Genomic DNA, 26,097 nt, shown 5'->3' with positions numbered 1-26,097 from the left:
AAGACCTCAACGATCCCCCATTACGAAGGGGGCTGACCCGCTCTTCCGGTTCAATTGCATGTTTTATTTAAATATAAAGCTTGGAACTCAACTCTAATTCTGACATTTTGAATTTAGAAAGCTTCCTGATGGGAAGCGAAAAGTCTTCAAGCTTGGAAAACAAAGTCCGGTGCTTTGTTTTTTTTTGAATAACTGAAAGGATTTTTCAGCAGTTCTAAACTGACATTAGATAAGATAAGGTATATAAAGTTCATATTTGTTCTTCCTTATGCAACTTTGGCAAAATAATTTAGTATATATTGATTTAGCATTTAAAAGTTGTGCCATTTGCATGTGTAAATCAGACAGCAGATAGGAATGTCCTAGCATTTTGATACGTATATGTTCATAGAGGACCAGATAGCAAAAACGAATTACCTATAAGTGGTGAAACTACAATGAACTTAGTCATATACTTGTTATACCAGTTTGACACTCCAGATTTAGCTTTTTGATATTTAACATTCTTAGACTCAGTCTTGGACAGACTTTATTGTAATTTTGTACACTGTGTTTATAGAAAAAGTACAGCTCTAAAGACATACCCATTTTTTAAAGTGCAGCAGTGATAAACTGCAAACATAAGACTGGTATATGATTTACAGATTCCGAAATTCAGGGTTTTTGTTTTTTTTAGACCATTTTATACAACATTTTACGTTTGTTGTTAACAACACCCGCCCTACAAACACACAAGGAGGCTTGGAACATTCATTTCTAATTATTGTTTGGGAAGCTGAAGTGTGGTAGATGATTGAACATCTCTGATGCTTTACAAATGGTAATCAATACTTTTGTTTGGGGTCTTATTTTGCTTGTCTGTAGTGCTTCACAGAGGAGATAATAATTGGAGCTGATAATTGTTACCAGGCTCATAACATATTGACCGGAGCTCCTTAATGAGCCGATTGAACAGAGACAGGCCATGCCTGGGAAAAAATGAAGCAATTAGCACGTCTATATGCGCCCCCTCCTTGTGCGACAGTGTGAACAAACAAATTCTCACTTATCATATTTCAAACTGAGTCGTTTAGAAATCCCAATGCTCAGTTTGCAGTAACGTTTTGGGGTGTGCATTTCAACTGGTGAGGGAGTTAAAGGATTAACTTGATTCCATTATTCACACCGATGGCTCAAGTAGCACAAGAAAAAAAGCTCGGGTCCATTTTTCATTGTACCTGCAGGTTCTAGTGAGGAGCTTATTACGCGATCAATCACGCACACCGCAAACGCCGGCGAATCAATTAATAATTGAAAACCTCTGAAGTACTTGAAGCGCTGATTGGAATTTGCCTTAAGTTGCAGGCAGGCAGTATGCAAGGGCACAGGGTTAAACAGGCCTGATTAATCAAGCTGAGAACTGTACTTGCATTAATTTAAAACTATGCATGCGTCTCTTCTGCTTTACTTAAGACTTACTAAGGAGGGTTTAAGGATTCTGAGTGTTGTGATCAGACAGCCGTTTCCAGAATTTATTCAACATGGCAAATATTTTACCAGTGAATGTCGTAGAGTATTAGAAAACCAACTACCCCACACTTATGAGATGCATGATAATGGTTTATGTATCTGTATTTACGCACTTGACCCATGTATGGAGGCCTTAGTCCTTGACGCTGGCGACCCGGGTTCGAATCCGACCTGCATGTCTCTCCCCTCTCTCATATCCCCTTTCCTGTCAGCCTACTCTCCATAAAAGCGAGCCAGTAGTGCCGTAAAAACAAAAAAATAAAATAAAATCTGTGAAATTGTTATGTCCGACCCAGACACATCTTTCGAATTTTAGGACTAACAGTTTCAAATGGGTAGGAGTTCATTAGAGAGAATGAAGCATTAACAGCTGTTTACTTTTCAGCTAAAATAATGTCAAATGTAAAAAAAAAATAATACACGAAAATAAGAAAGGCCTGGACGAAACCACTTTGAAGAAAATGTAAAATGGCAAAGACTTGATCCGTGGTCAAGTCCAGAGTGATCAAATACTTTATTAAGGTACCTCTGTGTAATCTAACAATTGAAAGTTAAGTAAGGTCAAACTTGCTGCAGAAATCCCAAACTAAATCCCATTGTTAGAAAGAAATGTAGTGATGGTTTATATAACCAGTATGATCCCACATTCAATGACCAGGCCAGGTAATATTTTCTGGTCATTAAGTATCTCTGTGTGGTTCTAAATAACAGAATAAAGGAATAACAAAAATATAATTTACAGGTGCTGGTCATAAAATTAGAATATCATGAAAAAGTAGATTGATTTCAGTAATTCCATTTAAAAAGTGAAACTTGTATATTATATTCATACATTACATACAAACTCATATATTTCAGATGTTTATTTTGTTTAATTTTGATGATTACAAATGACAACAAATGAAAATCTCAAATTCATCATATCAGAAAATTAGAATATTACTGAAGACCAATAAAAACAAAGGATTTATAGAAATGTTGGCCAACTGAAAAGTATGAACATGAAAAGTATGAGCATGTACAGCACTCAGTATTTAGTTGGGCCTCCTTTGGCCTGTATTACTGCAGCAATGCGGCGTGGCATGGAGTCGATCAGTCTGTGGCACTGCTCAGGTGTTATGATAGCCCAGGTTGCTCTAATAGTGGCTTTTAGCTCTTCTGAATTGTTGGGTCTGGTGTATTGCATCTTCTTCTTCACAATACCCCATAGATTTTCTATGGGGTTAAGGTCAGGAGAGTTTGCTGGCCAATTAAGAACAGGGATACCATGGTCCTTCAACCAGGTACTGGTAGCTTTGGCACTGTGTGCAGGTGCCAAGTCCTGTTGGAAAATGAAATCTGCATCTCCAAAAAGTTGGTCAGCTGCAGGAAGCATGAAGTGCTCTAAAACTTCCTGGTATGTGGCTGCGTTGACCCTGGACCTCAGAAAACACAATGGACCAACACCAGCAGATGACATGGCACCCCAAACCATCACTGACTGTGGAAACTTTACACTGGACTTCAAGCAACGTGGATGAAGTGCCTCTCTTCTTTTCCTCCAGACTCTGGGACCTTGATTTCCAAAGGAAATGCAAAATTTACTTTCATCAGAGAACATGACTTTGGACCACTCACCAGCAGTCCAGTCCTGTTTCTCTTTAGCCCAGGCAAGACGCTTCTGACGCTGTCTGTGGTTCAAGAGTGGCTTGACACAAGGAATGCGACAGCAGAAACCCATGTCTTTCATACGTCTGTGTGTGGTGGTTCTTGAAGCACTCACTCCAGCTGCAGTCCACTCTTTGTGAATCTCCCCCACATTTTTGAATGGGTTTTGTTTCACAATCCTCTCCAGGGTGCGGTTATCTCTCTTGCTTGTACACTTTTTTCGACCACATCTTTTCCTTCCCTTCGCCTCTCTATTAATGTGCTTGGACACTGAGCTCTGTGAACAGCCAGCCTCTTTAGCGATGACCTTTTGTGTCTTGCCCTCCTTGTGCAAGGTGTCGATGGTCGTCTTTTGGACAACTGTCAAGTCAGCAGTCTTCCCCATGATTGTGTAGCCTATAGAACTAGACTGAAAGACCATTTAAAGGCTTTTGCAGGTGGTTTGAGTTAATTAGCTGATTAGAGTGTGGCACCAGGGGCCATCAATTTTGAACCTTTTCACAATATTCTAATTTTCTGATATGATGAATTTGAGATTTTCATTTGTTGTCATTTGTAATCATCAAAATTAAACAAAATAAACATCTGAAATATATGAGTTTGTATGTAATGTATGAATATAATATACAAGTTTCACTTTTTAAATGGAATTACTGAAATCAATCTACTTTTTCATGATATTCTAATTTTATGACCAGCACCTGTAGTGTCATCAGAGTTTCTCATATTAGTAGATTACATAATGTACAATTGCCGCATACTATCTTGTGAGCCTAACTTATAGGTCAAGACTTTTTATTTGCAGCCTAAACTGCATGTAGTAATAAATTGTTATTAAATCAAATTAAATAACAAAAAATCTGCACAACAACAAACCTACTTCGTAAATTATCCTGTCAAAAAGTGCAGGGAAGTGAATATTCACAAACAAAAGCTCATGTTATTTTAATGGTTTTAGGCGCCATAGGCTTTTTGTAAGATGAGCGACAAACACCAAATCTATGCCACAGCACAATGTAAAGCCCAGTTACTCGTGTATCCTGGTTTAAAGATGTTTTCTATTGGAACACATGGAGAATTGATCTTTCTGATACTGCGCTTGACTGGTTAACATCTTACTGTATTTAAAGGAGTGGGACTTTTTATGTTGGTGAGTAACTTTAAAGTAGAGACAACAAAAATCTCAGTTCAGCACTACAACAACTGGCAAACAAAATATGGCGACAGCAGGTGTTTCAGCTAAGCAATATATGGCAGTTTTTTAGATTTCATGCAAAAGTTGTCAGAACAAAAGGCGGTAGTTTGTAAGCTGTGTTGCAAAAACCATTGCTGCAAAAGGTAGCAGTACAAATGTATTCCACCACCAAAAAAGTCATCCGCTACAAAATGAAGATGTTGTAAAGGCCATATATCAACGTCCTCCCGATCACCAATTAAACTTAATAGATATCATGTATCGCGATTATAGCCCAGATATATCGTGATATTGGATTTTCTTCATATTGCCAAGGCCCTACTTGGAGTTTCCGAAGGTTTCATCTTGGGGTCCCTTCATTTCAGAATTTACATAGTTCCTCTAGCTTAAGTTATTACACACAGCAGCATAAGTCACCGTAACTATGCATGCGAGGCATAGTTTGTGGTAACCATATCACCATGACTATGAGACCATTCAAGCTCTGGGAAAATTAGTTCAAGAAATCAATAAATTGATGTACCAAAATTAGCATTAACTTAATCTAAAAAAACTAAAGTTATAATTTTTAGACCAAAATAGGAGCAGCCAAACGTTAGCACACAGCTACACTTATTAAGCACAGAAACCCCTAATCAGGCCTGAAATCTGAGTGTAATGATGGACTAAGACCTGAAGGTTGAGAAGCTCATGAATTAATCTAAAAAGTTGACTTTCTATCACCTGAAGAACATCTCCAAGATTAAAAATCTAATGTCCCAGTAGGATCTTGGAAAAGCTAATTCATATATTTATATTTGGTCAGATTGATTACAGGTCTGCCTAAAAAGTCTCTAAGCATCCTTTTAAAACTAAGAAATCTGAGCACACCAGCCCTGTTCTAAGGTTCTTACACTGGCTCCCATAGATGTCAGAAAATTCTTTGAAATACTTCTGTTGGGCTATTAATTACTGAATGGCTTAATACCAATGTACATTAAAGACTGGCCTGTTTATCAACTGCTCAGACCTCTCAGGTCTTCTGGCTCAAATCTGCCCTGCATACCCAGAAAAGCACCTTTTAAATCTTATTTCCTACTAATCTGGAACAAACTCGCATAAGATTTTAAAAAACACTGAAACCTAAGTTGCTTTAAATCAATGTTGGAAACCAAATTGTAGTGACTCACTGGCACTGCCAGGAGAAATAAGCAGTCTCTAGAAGGAAGGGTTAGAGCTCCAGAAGTCCTTAACTTTAATAAATACCTCTGTGGATTTGAGAAGGTAACAACTGAAAATGTAGAAACTAGAATTTCTTCAAAATTAAAAAGCGAGAATTCAGTGTTTAACAATTGCGATCAGTAAACAGTGAGACGTTCCAAGGAATCACCTCCTCCACAAAAATAGACACATGATTATCTTTAGTTTGGGGTTACAGTACAACTTTCTCTTTACCATATCATACCTTTAGAGTATGTTTTCACGTCTGTTATTGCATACAGATTTTTATAGATCAGTAAATTTCAAGTCATATTTTCCAGTTAGGATGATAAAAAAAAAATGTTTTAACCAGTAATCATTTAGCATGTTGGATTTAAACCAACCAGATTTACCTCTAGAGGCCAATAACAGCCCTGGACTTTAATGAAGAAGGAAATCTGTATTACCCTACATGGCTTTATAATGTATTTAGGGATATAGTCCAGTCTTTTTAAACTGAGCTACCTGCTAACAGGTGCCAGACATCTGAAGATAATCAGAAACAGTGGTTATAAAGCTAAAATTAAGACTAGTGAGTCACAGTAAAGGTGAATCCTAAAAAATTACTTAATTTATACAATACAAAACTGAGATTGTAGATTGAGGAGATATTTTATTGATAATTTAATTATGTCTGGGTGTGCAGTGTTGCAGAGTACCCAATGTGTTTGTGTAACATGAGACAAAATCTATTATGATATTGAGCTTATAATCTAGGCTTTATATCCAGCAGCCAGCGAAAAATGTAAAGCAATGAGCAAATTGATTTAATAGATGACAGACGGCTCTGCACTTCCATTGATGCAACATCTCAGTCAGAAAGTGATCAGATGTATTGATAAAGCGCCTCCTGTACCTCCTCCTGTGTGTGCCGATCTACTGCCATCTGTAGCCGTCTTTGTGCCACAGCATATGTTTGCCGGTGATTTCTGGAGAGCAGCTTCAGTGTGTTTCTGCCGTAGGCTGCAGCCATCCCTACTAGAAAAGCAGCGGATAATGATTTCATCATTTCCCCGATTATTGACAGGCGCCTTGAGCTCTACTATTACGTTCCCAGTGTTGTGGAGCGAATTAACATCCATTAGAATATGATTATTCTGCTAAAGCATGTGGTGAGATGTAGATCCTAAAGAGGATTGTGGCTCCAACATAAAAAAAAGAAGATCCATGGGTATGACAGGCTCATCACATATCCAGGCTTAGATATAGAGATGTGGTAGGACAGAACCTCTGCATCAAGAGCCTCTGGCCTTAAAGTGACCTTCCTCATGCAAAGCTGCCAATCACTGCTCATTAAACATCAAGACACACATTCTTTACTCCACCTAGTTGTGATTTAAATAGTTCTATCTTTCGGTTTCTCTTGCTCTTACTCTTCTTATTCCATGTCTTTTTTCAAGGGTAAAAGTATATATATATATATATATATATATATATATATATATATATATATATATATATATATATATATATATATATATCTCCCCTTGGAAAATCATTTGTTTCATTTTAGTGATAATTTCAATCAAATGTATCAAGTAAATAAAACTAATTAAAACGGGGAAAAAGAGACTATCCTTGCGACTTTATGTGAATTAACTCTGATTACCACCATTATTGGACGGCCAACTCTCATTTTACCAGCCTGATTACAGCCCAATCTTTAGAATCAAAGAATCATTAAAAAGCACGTCTGACAACATAAGGTAGGCTAAAGGTTTTTTAACCAAAGCGCATGGTAGGAATGGCTGTAGGATTAAATAGACATTGCAAACGAATATCTACTGTCACCAAATGCTCAATGAGTCAATGCAACCAGCTGCATTTCCTGAGATAGAATATTTTCAACTAATCTGACTGGATGATGAATTGATTGAGTTTCTCTGTAAACAGTCTTGAAATTTCATGATTTAAACTGGTCCTATATAAATAAGAAGCAGGCACTGAGGCCGAACAAAGCTCTCAATTAACCGGCCGGTCTTTGTTCCTATCTTCAATTTCTGTCATGAAATCTGGATTATGACTGAAAGAGTGAGATCCTGGATACAAGCGGCTGAAATTAGCTTTCTCCACAAGGTGGCTGGGCTATCCCTTAGAGATAGGGTGATGAGCTTGACCATTTGCCAGATGCTCGGAGTAGAGCAGCTTCACCTCCTTATCGAGAGCAGTCAGTTGAGGTTGCTGGGACATTTTTGTCAGATGTCTATGGGACATCTCCGTTTGGAAGTGTTCCAGGCATGTCCAACCTGGAGAAGGCCCAAAAGACAACCCAAGACATCATCTCTCCACTGGTTTCGGAATACCTTGGGCTTCCTCCATCAGAGCTAAAGGAGTGGTCTGCTGAGAACCCTAACCCTTTTCTACTGGAAAGACTTGATTTCTTCAAGGAGGTCACAAAATAACCCAGAACAACATCTTAAGCACTGCAGACCTCACTTACCTCTGTTAATAATGCTGTCTTAGATTACCAGACATCCAAAACATCAAAATAATTAGTATGTCTGCAGAATGGAACCAGACTTTTCTTGTTTCTCGAAGACGTTTCATCTGTCATCCAACAGACTTAATTTCTTACACAAAGAGGCCTTCATTAAGAGCATATTTATCTCTATTAAGGTCAGAGGTAATGATCTAATAATCAGAATGAGAGAGGACCTTTGCTTACCAAACACAACACATCAACGTGTCTTTGGACTACCAAGACATCAGAGGTTTGGAGGATGGACATTGTGTTATATTTGGTGTAACACCATAAATCCTACAGTCCAACCCAGTGGTGGTAGCGTCACAGTCACAGGCTGATATTTTGGTTCAGGACCTTGAAATCTGGAACCACAATATAAAAGTTGTAACATCTGGCAGTTTACTTTAAGATCAACAACACTTGGGTTAAAGGTGGAAAGTAGTCCAAAACACACAATCAAGCCCATTAGTTCCTAAAGTTAGGATTATGACCCACTTGGAGTCCTGAGCAACCAAGGAAGGGTTCTCGAGAAAATTACAAAAATTAAAATGAACAATGAGGATTTAGTTTAAAATGGTAAAAGATATAAAAGCATTCGTTAAAAGAAAAAAAAATACTACTTTGGTTGCTGATGCTGTTTGTAATATTGTTACACCGGTTCTTTGATTGTTTTCAAAATGTTTGAATACTCAACCAGTAGTTTTGGTCATTAGTTGACTTTGGTGACATTTTGTAGGTCAGAAGCTGATCATTTTGGGAACCTCTGAGTTAGACCACCACGGTTTGGTTAAAGGGAAAACATCACTTCATAGATCAGGGCTCTAGCATGCAACTCTGTGTCTTAATGATGCTACTAAAACCAATCTGAGATTGTACCGGTGCAACCAACTGTCCCTGAAATGAAAGGCATTGCATTTTTCAGGGACCTGTGATTATTAAAGTAATCACTGGAACTGGAACTGAGACAGATGTGAGCAGAGATGATGAAATGAGCATCAGATAGATCTGTTTTGAACAGTTCTTTTTTTTTTTTTTTTTAAGAATGGATTTTTTTACTTGTGTTTCATATTTTAAATTTAATTGCAACTTTTCTCAATTTTCGTTTTGTCTATTTTTTTGGATATAATGTTATGGAAATTCTTTAGCTTGTATCTTGGCATAGGTAAAAGAATATGTCTGTTTAAATCAGCATGAAGTTATTCTCAGTTCACATGCAGGGATGCAATTTTTTCCGCCAAATAAAGTAAAAGTGCTATCGACTGCTTTACTGATTTCTCCCCACCCCTCCATCCCCACCCCACACTCACACACACACACACACACACACACACACACACACACACACACACACACACACACACACACACACACACACACACACACACACACACACACACACACACACACACACACACACACTTGTCACAGAAAACAGTTCAACAACAGGACATATCCCATGTGTTGTGAAAGCTTGTTGCAATAATGGAAGCCAATCTTTGTCTAAGCGCATTTGGATCGAACAATAACTCTTGGATTTCTGAGAAACTGTGCTTCGAAAAATCGCCTGAATTTAATTAAAGTCAAACCCCCATTTCCTCTGGCTAAGATTTGGAAAACCCTTCTAGCACCATTAAATGGTTCCTCCATGAAAACATAGATACAGATACAGATACAGATACAGAGGTCCAGCAGTTGCAGTGAAAGTACTGGTTTTGTATTGCTGTGTGTTTGTATTGCTGTGTGTGAATTCAATAAATCTTCTAGTAACTCTTTTTTTCCTTTGCTTCTTTTCTTCTCTTCTACAGCTGCTCTGCAGGTATCCATATCCTTGAACAAAGTGGAGTTAAGTGTCGGCGAGTCCAAGTTCTTCACCTGCACAGGTACAGATGCCACACTCTTGATTATTGTGTCCATCCATCCATTATCTTACACGCTTGTCCCAATTGGGGTCGCGAGGGGTGCTGGTGCCTATCTCCAGCAGTCAATGGGCGAGAGGCGGGGTACACCCTGGACAGGTTGCCAGTCCATCGCAGGGCAACACAGAGACACACAGGACAAACAACCATTCACACACACACTCATACCTAAGGACAATTTAGAGAAGCCAATTAACCTAACAGTCATGTTTTTTGGACCGTGGGAGGAAGCCGGAGTACCCGGAGAGAACCCACGCATGCCCAGGGAGAACATGCAAACTCCATGCAGAAAGACCCTGGGCCAGGAATTGAACCCAGAACCTTCTTGCTGCAAGGCAGCAGTGCTAACCACTGCGCCACTGAGCAGCCCTTGATTATTGTGTGTTCTACATAAATACCCAAAACCCTTCCTTTTTTAAAGATTTTTTCAACAGCGGAACCTAAATTAATTCATCATAGTGAAGTGGACAGTATTAGCTCATTGTTTAACACATTTTGCACCTCTTTTTACACCATCTGTTCTGTTTTCCAAAACTCAAGCCAATGTTTAGTTCTTGTTACATTTGGAAAAATGAACTGGCCGTTAATGCTATTACAAGGTGCTGCAAGGATTGTGGTTGTGTTTGCTGTCAAAAAAACGTGTGGGTCATGTAACACTATACCTTCCTGGATTTGCACTTCCCTGCCATGTCACTATACTTTCTCTTTGTCCGTTTTTGGATGGCATATCTGCACAGCAGCAAATAAGCTGATGCTGGGGCCAACAAAGACTCGGTGGGGTAGCTACACTTCCTGGCAGGCCTCACCCGCCTCCTACTGGTTGCCGTCTCTCTCCTGCCAACCCACTCAACAGGGGGGCTAGCAATCAAGAGGGTCAAGCTGGGAGGATCATACAGGGCTGTTAAAGTGTACTGAGGAGGGGTAGAAATCGAAGAAATAAATTAAACTCTTGACAATTGAACAGAAAAGGCTTTTAATGTGAAAAGCTAGCAGAGGTAAATGGAAAAGTTTTTAAAGCAATCGGTTTAAAAACAGAGGTAAGTACAGTAGTTCACACTCCACTGTCAAAGTGTGGCTGTGGAAGTTTTCGTGCACCTTTTTTCAACCTGGGCACTAAGCTTGACTTTTACCACACTTGTAGGAAGTTCTGCAATGTGGAGGGAGCTATAAATGTGGGGGAAATCAGACAAAAGCTACAGGGGTCTGAAATGAAGCTGCAAACAAAGAAAAAGCCAAGCTGTTGAAGGGCCTATTCTGGCCTTGAGCTGCAGTCAAGTTTTGTGTGCCAGTCCTATATTGATAAGAGGTTTGTACAGTGAAAGCAGCTTTATTCCTGGTGGCTTTGGGTTTGGAATTTGGACAGACATAGCTTTTTCTGATTTTGATCTGTTAAAAATCATCCAAGGACAATAACATAGATTAAATCTATAGTTTAACTGAACTTTTAACATCATCTTATTGAGTTCTTTGAACCTTTATTCTTATGTTGAGGATCTCATTAAAATATAGACTCTATTATGAGAAAACTGGGTCATTAATTGTTGTTATATGAGTATAAATCTAGATTATACCCAATTGAACCTTTTAACAAAAGGCTTTAATGAATAGTGTTTAAATTGTACCCCTCACTTCCAATACAGCTGAGCTTTTAAAGTCGAAATATTGTAAAGTTGATGAGCTAAATGAAAATTTTCTGAAATAAACAGTGGGGCTAATTGTTCACGTTCTCCTACCTATTATGATAAGAGAGTTGTAATTTCACTAACTGTAATCTTATTTTTGAAAGAATTTATTTGAAAACCTTGGTGAAAAATGAGCAGGGCACTTAAACACGAGATGTCTGGCTTTCACAGAACTCTTAACTTCTGTTTCAAGAAGATTTTCTCTTCTCCTCTCATTACCTGTTGTAATTGTACCTGTCTGATCTCGTTATCTGTTTAAAAGACACCTGTCCATAGTCTAAAAAAGTCATACTCCAACCCACGATCAAAGTGGTGTAGAAGGACACCAGGAGGAAAATTGTTGGCTTGGGAGAGTGAATCTACTATAGGCAAGCAGGTTGCTGTGAATAAATCAACCATGGGAGCAATGTGAAGAATAGAACACATGCTGGGCCTTGATCTAGGCCCCACAAATGATCATGAGAACAGTGAGGAAAACTCCCAGAACTACACGGAGGCACCTGATGAATGACCTGCAGAGACCTGGGACCTAAGGAACAAAGGCTACCAAGATTAACACACGAACAACCTGGCACAAACCAGTTCAACTTGAATTCTACGGTATCCATCTGAAAAGGCTCCTGTGAAAAGTTTTGCAAAAGGGAGGGACATTCTGTACAATTCTTCCAGCTGACTGCATAAATCACCAGTTGGTACATGTTGAGCTTTTAGCTAATCACAGTAGAAGCTGTGACATACCCCATAATTGATTTGCTTCTCAACTAGCGGAGTTAACTTATAGATCAAACTGTTAACAAATCCAGGCAGCAGGACCATGCAAACATCTTTCCCATCCACAAAGGCACCAACCTTGTCCTTTCATTCATTTTTCAAAAAAGAAATTGTGGATATTTTAGCTAAAGGAGCCATGTTTTTTTTTTTTTTTTTTTTTTACTTCAGCCTGCCTCTGGTTTATATAAATGGTCAGTGCTTATATAGCATTTTTCAATTCACGAGACTTGACCAAAGCACTTTGCACAACATTTAATCATCCACATCATCGCACACACTCACACTGTTGAAACTACATCAACAGTGTAGTTTCAACATCGTAGCCACAGCTGCCCTAGGGCGCACTGCCCTGGGCCTCACTGACAGAAACTAGGCTGCCGTACAGTGGCGCCACAGGGCCCTTTGACCATCATCAGTGGGCAATGCAGGTGAAGTATCTTGCCCAAAGACATGACACTGAAAGCTGGAGCTGGGGCTTGAACTGTCAATCCTTAGATTTCAGGGCAAACTCCTACATCAGGCCCCGCTGTTGCCCCCAAACATACATATTACTGCATTTCAAGGGGTTGAAACATTTCTGTATCCAAGGCTTATGGATCTATTTGCTTCTGACAATAAATTTCTTCAGACGTAGATACAAATACAGCAGTGCCAGGTAAGTCCCCCTGCTGTCCTGTCAATATGAATGATCATTTAATGGATTGGGAGGATATTATTTGCTCAGATGTAACCAAGTTAAACTTTTGGGAACAGAAAGTACCATGGTGTTCACCATACCTACTGTAAAGCATGGTGGTGGAAACGTCATGCTTTGGGGCTGTTTTTCTGCAAAGGAGACACAACATCTGATATATAAACAAAATATAAATGGGGTCATGTATGATGAGATTTTCAGCCCAAACCTTTAACCCTTAGTGAGAGTACTGAAAATGGAAGGTGGCTGGACAATGATCTTAAACACACCACTCTGACAACACACTGCTAAAACGATCTAAAAATGAGTAAACATTTCTTAAAACTAATGTATTAAATCTTAATTTTAGTTGTTAAATATAATGATCTGCTAATGAAATAAGTATTTGTACCCTTAAAATAAGATGATTGGATATTTAGAACCTAAAATAAGAGACGGTAGTTGTGTTTTTCTTTTTTTAAATGTAAATTGTCTTATTCCATTCCTCAAATCTCTTAATTACCTGAGAATTTATTCATTTGAAGAGAAATTAAATTATTTACATTTCATATTTTTTGCAGTGTAATGACGTGGCTCTGTTAAAACAATTTCAAGGTCCTGGAGTGGCCTAGCCAATCTCCAGACCTTAACCCCAGAGAAATATCTAAGCAGGAATTGAAAATCAATGTTAACGAGTTGCAACCCCAAAGCTCCTCTGTAGGAGCTCTGATGGAGGAATGAGCAAAAATACCATCTAGAGTGTGAGCAAACCTGGTGAAGGCTTAAGAAACATTTGCTCTATGTCATTGCTTTTAAAGTTTATGCAACATTGTATTGAGTTTAACTTTTTTATTGACCAAATACTTGTCTTTCACTATAATTTACTAATAACAAATTGAAAAATCATCCCAAAATATGATTCAGACGTTTTTTCTCGTGTGCTCTGTTGTAGTTGAAGTTGAACTTACAAACCACTCAAAATTTTCTAACATCAGTAAATAAATTTTTGTCCAATGTAATCTTTTTCTCACATCTCAATCATAATCTCTCCTTATAAACTGATCTTAACTACAGGTTTTAAAGGAGGCTTAAATATTCTGAATATCTTCCCCAAAGATATACAGTTGAGGCTAAAAGTTGCCCTCACTGTGAAGTTGTTGATGTCCCTTACTTACTATTCCTGGCTGCCTCTCCTCATTCAAAAAGACCAGAATAGCAGCCAAAACTCCACAAAATGCCTGAATACATTTGTACTCTTTTTATTTGTGCATTTTAGCCTCAGGATTCTGTTGTACTCCTTAAAAACCTTAACTTCTATCTATTTCATGATTTCTGGACCTGCCGGACGTCATTGTTGTTTGCTTGCTCATGCGAGTCAATTAAGAGGCACAAATACTTCCCCCTGGAGCACATGGACAACATTTTGAAAACAAAAATAAATGTGATTTAAAAAAAAACTGAAACAAACATCAGGACCTGCAGTGCCAATGTGCTTTTAGGAGAAAGAATAAGCTTTGCATCAGCATGGCCTGGTTTTTGTGCTTGTCATTGCAGGATAGAGTAGCTTTATTTTCTGTCACATGGCAGGGCTCTGGAATGACAGGTTAAATTGAGGCCTTTGCAGGAGAAAGAGCCCAAAGTGCAGAAGACCATGAGTGGAGGAGAAGCAGATCCCACTGAGAGGCTGAAAGAACACCTAGAGGGCTGCAGAACAATAAGTAGGGCGTTTAGATTGACCTTAGAAAGTTGTTGACTCTAAGTAGTCCACACAGAGGGTCCATTTGTTCCTATGTCAGCTTGAACCTGAAGAGATATTTATTATTTGTATTTTCTATAATATTAAAAAAGCACTCTGTAGACCAACACCACTGAGGAAGAGCTGTACTGCATGTTCAGCAGGGTTTAGCTGACTCAGAATCTACTAGCTGCATACTATAAAACATTTATGTGCATCAGCATTTAGACAACTGACTTTGTTAATTAATGATATGAAGTGGCAGAAGTGGTAAAGTTATATATGTGTAGATTTTACCGTAAGTCTTTAATGCCTTAAATAGACTTTCTTCAACACCAAATAGTTGTTCTGCAGACGTTAAGATCATGTCTGTATTTCATAGTTTAACTCCTAGTTTCTTCCTTTAGGTGCTAATTCCGTGATAAAGGAACATTACAACCGCCATGCGACTGTTGCTACCTATTCACACTTAGCACCCTTGGTTAATTTTACAGTTCATTATGAAATTATAAATTGATTTTTTTTTTTTTTGCCAAGAGAAGAAAATCTCTATCTCCTGGGTCTTCTCATACTGTATGCTCTCTTCTCTGCTGCTACTTAGCAGGTTTTCTAGAAGATTAAAGTCTAAAAAAAGGTTGATTTTGTGTCTGGAGAAACCTCTTAACAATTGGTAGACTGATTTAATTATAAAAGGACATATCTACATTACTGGCTATTTCCTAAACCTAAAATGTATACTTGAAGCGTCTCACCAGTAGTGGTAAGAGATTTCATTATTCAACGTTTTGTCTTTGGTGGTTGGTTATAGCCCAAGCTGTCAGATAGAGGTTTTCCTTTTTTAAAGGCTTTATTTTAGAGGTACAAAAGAGAAGACAGGCGGCACTTTGGATGGCTGCTGTACTCTGACACTCTTCAGCCGAAGTCAACTCGATTCTCCTGTCTGGCGATGAGCGATAATTAATCTCTAACCCACAATTAACCTGAAGATACAAGTCAATCCCAGATGATCAAAGGTCCAGGAGCAAACAGAAGCATAGTCTGACATGTCTGAGCTATTTAACATTTCATTAGCCATGTTTCCAACCAATTTTCATATGAATTTTGAGAAAACTTTTAAAGATGGAAAATAAACGTTATACATCCATCTTCTCTACCGTCACAGTGGGGCGGTGTCAATGTCAAGCACTATAGAAACCAAAGGCAGGGTATGCCGAACACAGAGACACACAACCATACACACACAACAATCACATTGATTTTGCCTCTGCATGCATACTTGGAGAGAACCCACAGAGGCACGGGGAGAACATGCAAACTCAATGCAGAAAGACTATGAGCTTGAGCCAGTAATTCAAACCCAATGGTTCAAATTAACTAGGCAATGCAAAGTGATATTTTTTACATTGACGTTATGGTTGGCTGTATTAAACAGGAAGTAGAAGTAGCAAGCTAGTTTGAATATAAATCAGAAATGGACGAATGTTTTAAGGAACCTGTTGCAATCAGGCAAGTTGTGATAATTTCATTATGTTAGTTAGTGTTAGGGACAGAACATCAAGAGAGAATTGAGATTCTGAGGCTCATTCCGAATAGTAGTGCTAATCAGCAAGAACACTGTAAAGGTATGGAGGACAATCTTTTATTTCCGGGTTGGTCATGTAAATCAGTGGTCCTTCTAATAGTCAAAAATTCCGGTGATATGTTTACGCAAGTCCGTTCTACATGCTCGTCCCCAGTCAGCTATCTTTTTCTTTCAGCCTTTCAACTTTCAGCCGCATATGTGTGGTGAGCTATGGTTTCAGACAGTCATTGAAGGTCGCCTTTCTCACCACGGTTCTTTGAAAATAGCCGAGGGTCGTAAGAGAAAAAGTGTCTAGGAAGTGTATGAGAAGAAAAGATTGGCCTCAGAAGAGGCAGATATATCCCAGAATGCTTTGCACAGAGAGCTCTCCTCACAAAGCATTATGGGATTTGCTGTCACTGCTGCCTGCTGTTGCCATAGGCTGTCGCTACCCTACAGAGGTGACTAATAACAAACATGGCGCAGGCACCACGCAGTGATGGAGGAGGAGTTATGTGACCAACGGAGCAAAAAGCAGCGATCATCTGTCTAAACTTTCAGTTAACTGAGTTTGCTGAGTCCACTATATAGTCTCCGCTTTATAGTAAGCTTGTATGAGCTATAAGAACAGCACATTTTCAACAGGGCATGCACGAGGAGAAATGGTTGTGCATGCATTTTTTTAAGAGAGCAGGTCTTTTAAAAATTCCTCTACAATACTTTTAAGGCAAAGTGGAAGTGCATCACCAGTCACCATGATCAATGACATCCAAATAGAGAGAAAGGAGCTAGGAATAGGAAGCAAGATGCCTAACTCCATAGGGGCTATACAGTTTCCCACAATCTTTTCAATGACATAATGTAAAGGCACAACCCACCTCATTGAGTTTTATAAATACATGTTATGTCTTCTCTTGTACTGTATGATACATGGGAATGTCTTCGCTTCATATATTTTGAGTTTCATTCATGTGCATATCCACCACGCATATAACTGTCCAAGTAGCTTTCCATTGCTGCTTTCCTACCTGGATAGAGATCTTATTTTTTCACTGCACTCAAACTCTTTAAATGAGATACTTCAAAAATCCTCCTAAAAAAACTATGGAAAAAATATTTATAAGGGTTTAATTATTATTATTATTATTATTATTATTTTTTTTAACGGCTTTCAAAATACTCGCAACAGTTCTGTCTATTTAACGGAAGCAGTCCTCCAGCAGCACCTTTTAAAAAAAGGTAGCTAGGCCATTAATAAAGATCTTGTCAGGCCATTTGTCCTCTGCTCCCAATGACAATATGATGGTTTGGTGTCTACAATTGCGTTATGCCTATTATTCTTTATATCGGAGGTCTTCAACAGGGGTCCGCAACCCCTAGGGGGTCCGCGGAGGTACCTCAGGGGGGTTAAGAAAGTTTTGGTTGAGCACACTTTCTTTTTTCATATTTCTCCCTGCAATTTTTTTCCACTAATTGAAATGTCTTTAAATCCACATTAACATGAATTCAAACACACTGTAGTAAACAGATAAATGGAGGCAGAAGATGTCTTTCAGTCATCAATGCACACATTCAGCGACACACAGGAGCTCTTTCAAGCTGGGCACCGTTTCATTCACAACACCTGTCCCATCAACCAGGAATCAGAATCAGAAATACTTTAATAATCCCAGGACGAAATTACTTTCGTTACGTTATTCCATATTTAATAGTGACTGAAGAACCAGTTTGATATAATACAATTTCATACAATATATATGATTAGGGGGTCCAAGCTCTATCTTGTCATCAGCTCGGGGGTTCTTGCACTGGAAAACGTTGAAGACCCCTGATTTATATCATTCCCATGTTCCTTTAATGTTTTCTTTTCAAAACTGAGAACGAAATGCATGATTTTTATCCCCACTCCTTCTTTTCTCCTCTTACTCTTGGTTAGACTAACGTCCAGAGAACGACTTCTGTGTTAATTTAACCGAGAACACAACCAAAACTGTACATAAACTACAATTAAGCAGAACGTTTAACGTGAACACCATCTCCTTTCACTTAGTGTCAGCTACAACTGAGACAGATGAAATAAAAACTTCCCACATACAGGAACCCCTCTTTATAGCTGAACTGCTCATAAGATCTGTTATGCAAACTCAGCCCCCTGGATGGTTTTTCGTCATCTTGCTGGTACCTGAAATAAATACTCCCACCAACACAGCTCCCTTCTGTAGGAGGGGAGCTGTGTTTTTTCAGACCTGTAACACAGTTGGATGTAAAAGAAAAAAAAAAAAAAAAAAAAAGTAATATTTATTTATTTTGACATTATTTTATATAAAATATTTTATTCAGCATTAAGAAATAGTGACAAAAAATGTTAATAATGTGTCAAAAATGTGTTGTATATCTTATAAGTTAAGCAATTAAATAAAATTATTTTTAGAATAATTATTCGTAAACATTTTTTATGAATAGTTATTCATAAAAAATGTTTTGTTTTATCTTTAAGTTGTATTTTCTGTTCCAACAAAGGCTGAAAAAAGTTGAAGTTGGTAAGTGAATAGCTTCTATCAATGAGATAAAGTATATAGATTGAGCTGATATTTTACCAGGGCTACTTATGGTTTTTAGATTAAATCAAATGTACATCTTGCAAATAATTCTCTAATTTTAGAAATTATTATTCTGTGGGGAAGCAGTATACAGTAAAAAACTGTAGAGTGATCAAATCACAGTCCCATTAACGCTTTACAGACTTGGGGTTATGGAAGGAGGCCTTCGACAATCGATGACTTGAAGCTCATCATCCAAGTTGAGAGAAAAGATGCTGAGCAGTGATAAGAAAACTGTAGTAGAAAACTATACCTTTTTAAGTGTTAAGGATTTTAGAAATCACTGGCAGAATCAGAAATGTAAGTCAAAGTAAATAGATGTTTAGAAAACGATGATACACTCCATCGTTGTGTCACTCTCATGTCCTAGAAGAAACAAATGTATTAGTTTGCTGGTGAAGATTCTCTGTCATTCAGGTCATAGTCACTCCATAAAAAGCTAAAAAAAAACAGTCCACTGGACTTAGTTTCAGGGCTGCTCAGTGGTACAGTGGGTAGCACTGCTGCCTTTCAGGTCATTCTACATGGAGTTTGCATGTTCTCCCTGTGGATGCATGGGTTCTCTTCAGATACTCCAGCTTCCCCACAGTCCTGTTACCCTGCGGTAGAATGGTGACCTGGTGTACCCTGGACAACTGTCTACTCTCCCGTAGACAGCTGGAATAGTCACCAGCACCCCTTGCAACCCCAGTTGGGATAAATCGCGATGGAAGATGGATGGATTGATTTAGGCTCCAAGTTTGAAGAGGTTTCGCTTCCTGGATGGAAAGCGAAACCTCTTCAAACTTGGAAAACTAAGCTCAGTGGATTGCTTTTTTTTTACTTTTTTTTTTTTTTTTTATGTATTAGTTCAAAAGAAAAAAAATATCTTTAGCTGCTGGGGGCAGGAGTATTTCTGGACTTAAAAAGTAATAACAATTAACCTGATATATGGAGACATGCTGAATTTGCCGTTACAAAGCTGGTTAGAAAACAGGTTTTTATCTTGTTTTTTATCATTTAAACATGTTTCCTTGTAGAATTGTCATAAGTAAAGAGTCTTTTAAATATTTAGATACATTTTGTAACTGTTTTTGTAGGGATTAGATGATCTAATGTAGTGAACGGCTAGCAAAATAAAAGATCTCTTACCTATATAATTTTGTGGTAGAATCTGGAAGTATATACAGTATTTCTTTTGGTGGGGGGGATTGCTTAAGGGTTTTTTAATTACCAGGGAAATTTAGCCTTAAATTTTTAGGAATGGAAAAGGTTAGGAAGGGTTAGCGCCATTGTGGTATTGTTTTTTTTTTTTTTTTTTTTCTGTTTTTGTTTTATTCTCACTTTCTTTTTAAAATGATAGTTAACAGAACAGGATTCAGATGTTTAAAACAGACATAGACAAGGCAAGTTAATTTATACATTGCAGAAAATTTCAGTAGAGAGAATTCAATGTATTGTACATGTGAAAAAAATAGGAAAATGGAGAAAACTACATTGCACCAGGATAAAGGTTATTACATTATTAATTATCATAAATAATAAAGGACAATAAAAATGAATAATTAAAATAAGATGATTCTAAAATAAGAAAAACTATAAAATTATGATAAGAACTTAAAAGACAAGTTGGACTGCAAACTGAGCTAATAATGTTTATAGATAGCACAATCAAAGGCAACTCTAAATAAATAACTTTCTAATCTTGATCTTAGGCACACAACAAAAATAATCAATGCATCTTTTGCATCTACTTACTGTAGGCATATTTTGTTACCTTAACACAATTATTTTATGCTAACTGCTAACTTTAAAATGTTAATAAACATTTGTTTTCCAGCTAAAATAGAAAAATCAATAGACCCCCCAAACTTAAAACAGGCCTTTATTTTCTAATGATGTATCTCTAACCACATTTATAAAATATTGGATGTAGTCTGGTATCTGTTTTGGTTTAACGTCCTGATTCTATTGCAAATTCAAAGTGTGATTGGGCACTAGTGTTTGTGGATGTTCTTTGGCAAGATTTACTGGTAGAGGAATGGTCTTAAAAACGCACAGCTTCCTTTAGTGAGATAATCGATTTCTAAAACATTGTGTTAGTTTTGGACCTAATGTAAAACTAATCTATCATATTATATTTATCTTGTATATTCCTCAAAGTATTTGGAGTCATCAAGATGTCCTTGTTATTTGTGGGTCATTTTGTTACCTGGATTAACCCTTCCAACCATCAGAAGGGATTTTTTTTATTTGTATTATCTCTTATATTTGCAGGTTGGTTAATTATCAGGTTTGATTTGATAAAGTGAGTTTGCTAAGAAATGTAGTTTAATGGCATCTAATTCGCAAATTAACACAAGGGCAATTTCTTTTTTCCAGTGTGCCAGGTTGGTTTATGTAGCTTTTTGTTAATAAACATTTCATTTGAAAACAACTTTTGTAATTTCATAAATTAAAACAATAAAATAACAATTTTAAAGGCACACTATGCAACATTTTTCACTTAATTAATGTGTTTCATAACGTTTTGGATGATTAAATGAGTCATTTCAGGTCGAACAAAGGTTTTCTCTGCCGCCCTGGTGGTCTGTAGGGGAAATACCGCACCTGCAATTGCAGGAGCCCTCGGCCCGCACCCACAGGCTCAGAAGCCTCGTGTATCGCGAGAGTCGGTCTTGCTTTACGGCGAGAACTGCTACACGCCCCCTGTGAAAGGCATGCTCATTGCTAGCGCAGTGGCGATATTTGTGCAGTTATCATGGCGAAACCAGCGAGAAAACAGTGAAAGCCCATGTCGGAGCAGGCAAGAAAGAGGAAAAGGGCTCTCTACCGCAGTAGACATGGTGATTCGTTGCGTTCGCCTGTCTGCTAAGCTCAAAACAACTGCGCCTGGCTACGGAGAAACCAGGAGAACAGCTGAGCATATTTACGACAGTGCACTTTTACTTTCGCCCTCTGGGGGGAGCCTCGCTGGAAAATCAACACCGGTTGCATAGTATACCTTTAAAAAAGACAAAAATGTGACCAAGAATACAGAAAATTATGTTATATGAATAAAAGTCAGATTCCTTGTGCCAACATACTTGACTAACAAAGCTGATTCTGGTTCTGAATATTCAGTACCTTTTTATGCTTGGATTTACATTCTTTTATAGTCATTCAAATTACTTTTAAAAAGCATTGATATTTATAAACATAAACATCTGAAGTGTTTATTTAGTAGATAAAAAGGAAAAATATCAAACCACATTGACTAAATATGTAACTTTAACAACATAGATGTGATTTCTGTGGGTCGCATTGTTGTCAGCTGGATAATTCTGATTCTTACAGATATAATATTTAGATAACTTTTCACATATTCTGTTTTCACTTCAATCAAATATTCAAAGCAAGACTGTATCTTATTCTTGACTTAACATATATTTCTAACTTTCTTCATTCCTTTACTCCCTGAAAGCTAAGTGTGTTCCTTGTTGATCACCTGCATCCATTTTCATTGCATGTTGGCTATAAAAGACATTTACACACAAATCCTTTCTTTGCAGCAAGCAGTGAGGTCCTTTCATTTCTTAGGCCAAGATGTCTTTTCAAATAATTTTCTTTAGATTTTGAAGCACATTCCAATCTCAAAAGGACTTTTTTTTATTTCTTTTTCCCGTTTGCCAATGATTATAAATCTAAATACCTCAGTGTTGACATTTTGCCCGCCTCATCATTGTCTTGCCATTTTACCCCTCCGTCAGCGGTTACTTTTCCTGCCAACATCTTGTCATCGTGCCAGAGCTTATGCAGATTTTAAGATGTGCTATTCACGCGGATGTTAAGACACACAGAGGGACGCCAGGCTTAGTGTGCAGAACAGACCGGCACACTGCACACTCCTGTCTTCTCCGATCATCTTTGATTCATATGGGGCTGTCACTGTCCCAGTTGCATCAGCTCAAACTCATAACTGTATGTGCTGTCAGAGGGCTGTATAATGCAGAGAGGCGATAACATTGTGGCGCTAGCAGGTGGAAAAAGGCAGCTGTAGTGATACTGGGTGCTTATCTGTTCCTTTCAAGTGCCCACATAAGGCAATAGAGTCTGCTGGGTGAAGCTATAGAAGTGGCAGAGAGGCTGAGAAGAATGTGATGGCATTCGCCGAGATGAGAGTTAGCATGTGTGACCCGGAAAACTGTACTTTTGCTTTGTGCATGAGGTGCATTAAGAATCTTAACTCCTTCTACCTTCCTCTTCCTATTAGAATGTACCACCACTCTATATTCATCATTATAGACATTATAAGTCAAGTCTCATGTTCTCTCAAGGGCATCTTGTATTAAATCAGTAAGCTTCTTTCACCAATAGGTAAACAGATTATCCTAGTTGTTTTTGCAGAAATCTGCCTGTTTCTCCTGTTTAACTCTAACAATTCTCACTGTGTCTTATCCAGCGTTGATGGATAAGCCAAATAATTGCTTTACAAAGTCGCTCTGTCTTTCCAGATGAGAAGCTCCTGCTGCTTGCAGGTGGCTCTGTCATCCCCTTAAGTAGGTCTACGGGTCCTCTCTTCAGAGGCCACTCAAGGACGTCCGAGTTCAAGCTACCTTCTGATCTAAATAGACTTCCACCGGGGCTAAAAAGAAAGCACCCCCTCTTCCTGTTCAGTGATTTGATGTATCAAGAAGCTGTCACTGTCAACTAAATCTTTGCTGCATCCATATTTAAAAGGAAAAGGAGCAGCCAGGTCTTGCCAATCAAATACACTTAAATAATTGATCGTCAGTAAAAGTGTCCACCACTGTGAAAGCCGCTTTTTTGTTGTTGTTGCAGTTTGCTTGGGAGGTGAAAACTGCAGATTTGTGTTCACACAAGGGCAGGGCAGAAAGACCCCATAATCACCTTCAAGAAGTGATTGCCACTTCCTATCAATCTAGGAAAATATAAAGATGTATTCCCAAGTAATGTGTTATGCATACATTTAGTCAGACTTCAGCTTCCAGTCTTCCCACACATTGGCATAGTAAGTTTGGACTGCCTTCTCCCTCACAATTGATCCCTTCCAATTTGGGTTTGGGTCTAGCCACTCAGTGTGTGAGTGTGTGTGTGAATGGGTGAATGAATGTAGTGTAAAGCGCTTTGGTCAGGTCTCCTAACCTGAATAAAGGCGCTATATAAGTACATGCCATTTACCATTTACCATTTACTTGACTGATGGCGCCATGTTAGCTGCCCTTAACAAAACATTCTATTCAATCATCCCCTAATGAGTGATACTCACATTGGCTTCTCTGTTTCTTCATTGGTAGACCACAAGCAAAACAGGTTGGCAACATCATCATCATACTAAAAAAAGGTAACCCCAAACAGGGATATATGCTGTCCTCTCCCTTTTCACACTGTCGTCCCTTTGATCTTAAACTCTTGCACATCTTGAACTGTTGATCAAGTGTTCCGTCTCCACTATTGGAGGATGAGACCCATGACAGGAGAAAAGCTGGTTATTTGTCCCAGTGGTGCAGCCACAGCCTTTTCTCTCTGATGGTAGATAAGACAGAGAAGATTTCAGGAGAAAATACCCAAAGCAAGGTTCTGCTAGAGCTGTGGTGGGTAAAGGGGTCTTTTGTTCCCTAGTGTCCATGTCTAAGGATCTCTAATGGGCCACCAACACCACATCAAAGGCTGAGATTGCTAGTCCCTCTCCCTCTTCTTTAAGCTTAGATCATCAGCCACATCTGCCATCATGGTTTCTTGCAGAGCACTACTCTGTAAGAAAAAGAAAAAACATATATGTGTCTTTCAGAAGAATTCAAGAAAGCTTCCTCTATTTCCACCGTCTACATCCATGAAGAGGGGGATTTACCATTAGGTCATACTAGGAAGTTGCCTAGGGACCCAAGTTACTGGGGGCCCCATAAAACTCTGTTTACATGTATAGTTAATACAATAATTCCTTATTTGTGCACATTAATTATGTTTTTGATAAAATTCCTCTCATTACAATGACATCAGTAGGCTTATAATGTTAAGTGTGTCTCTTATTATTACATTTGCCATCGCCTTTTTGGGAATATAGGAAGGAGAAATCGGCTAAGTGATCTTAGTGATTGGAAAAAAATTTCATTTCTTTTTGAGACCACATGAAAGTCAGCTGAGTACAAAACATAGAGAGGAAAGCAACAAGAAAAGGGACAAGAAGAGAGGAACAAAACATAGAACTATTAATGTAATGGGTGTGTTTTATGTGTTGTCTTCTCAATTCATAGGGCCCCCTGCCTGTTTTGCCTCAAAGTTCCTAAATCCAACCCTTCATCCATGTGCAACATGAGCAATTGCTGCATACTCAGTGATCCAATGCAAGCGACTGAATGAGAAGAGTGAATGCTTCAAGTCAATGATTTAATGCTATCTGCTGTGTTTCAATTGATTTAAAAAATTGACATTAAATTGAAAATAACCTGACTCCACTGTTTGATTGAAAGGGTCTATTTGGAATGCATATAGCCGACTTTTAATCTGTCTACTGTACAGCAGAGGTTTTTAAAAATGGCTGGGAAGGGCAGGGAAGGCGGCTCCCACAAAACTATTAAATAGATAAATAATCGTAAAATAATTTTCTAAAACAGCTTCCGAAGCATATCTGGTCATTACATTAATATTCACAAAGATGGGTAATGAGGAAAGGCTGCAGTATGTTTTCAGTCTTAAAGTAAGGTGATCAGCTTACTGTAATCTAATCTGGGGACATTTCCAGCTCGTAGAAGAAAATAAATACATATTATAAAAATTAAAATAAGAAACAGGGACAGTGATGGTTTCATCCATTCTTTTTTTATATTTATTAAGATTTAAACAGCAACAATCCAGTGTAAAAAAACAGCCAAATAACTTATAACTCTAATTAAAATAACTATCTGATGATATAAACCAAAGATGACCAATCAGTTCTAAAAACATCTTTAGATGAACCCTTGTTGATCCTTGGAGAACCACGGGACGTCTGGTCACTGTATCTTAAACAGCTAGCTCTTTTAAAGCCTTGCAAGATCAGATGGAACATAAAGCAGTTGATCTTTTTTTTTTTTTTCAACAAAAACTTGGAAACTGCCGTTCCTTGCTTTTAATTAAGCTACATCTG

At 38.1% G+C, this 26,097-nt stretch overlaps 1 protein-coding gene across 3 annotated transcripts in view; it reads left to right on the top strand.

The window, feature by feature from the left end:
- LOC119791181 (neural cell adhesion molecule 2-like) overlaps nucleotides 1–26,097 on the top strand; it is a 486,158-nt gene that overhangs the window by 304,702 nt on the left and 155,359 nt on the right. For all 3 annotated transcript variants that reach the window (XM_038297130.1, XM_038297129.1, XM_038297128.1), the window contains exon 2: nucleotides 9,860–9,934. In XM_038297130.1, the coding sequence (XP_038153058.1) occupies nucleotides 9,860–9,934 (75 nt within the window). The remainder of the gene's footprint in view (nucleotides 1–9,859; nucleotides 9,935–26,097) is intronic.

This window comes from Cyprinodon tularosa, unplaced genomic scaffold (assembly GCF_016077235.1).
Source record: "Cyprinodon tularosa strain WSP-4 unplaced genomic scaffold, ASM1607723v1 ctg383, whole genome shotgun sequence".
Lineage (NCBI taxonomy): Eukaryota > Metazoa > Chordata > Actinopteri > Cyprinodontiformes > Cyprinodontidae > Cyprinodon > Cyprinodon tularosa.
This window is presented reverse-complemented; position numbering and strand designations above follow the sequence as displayed.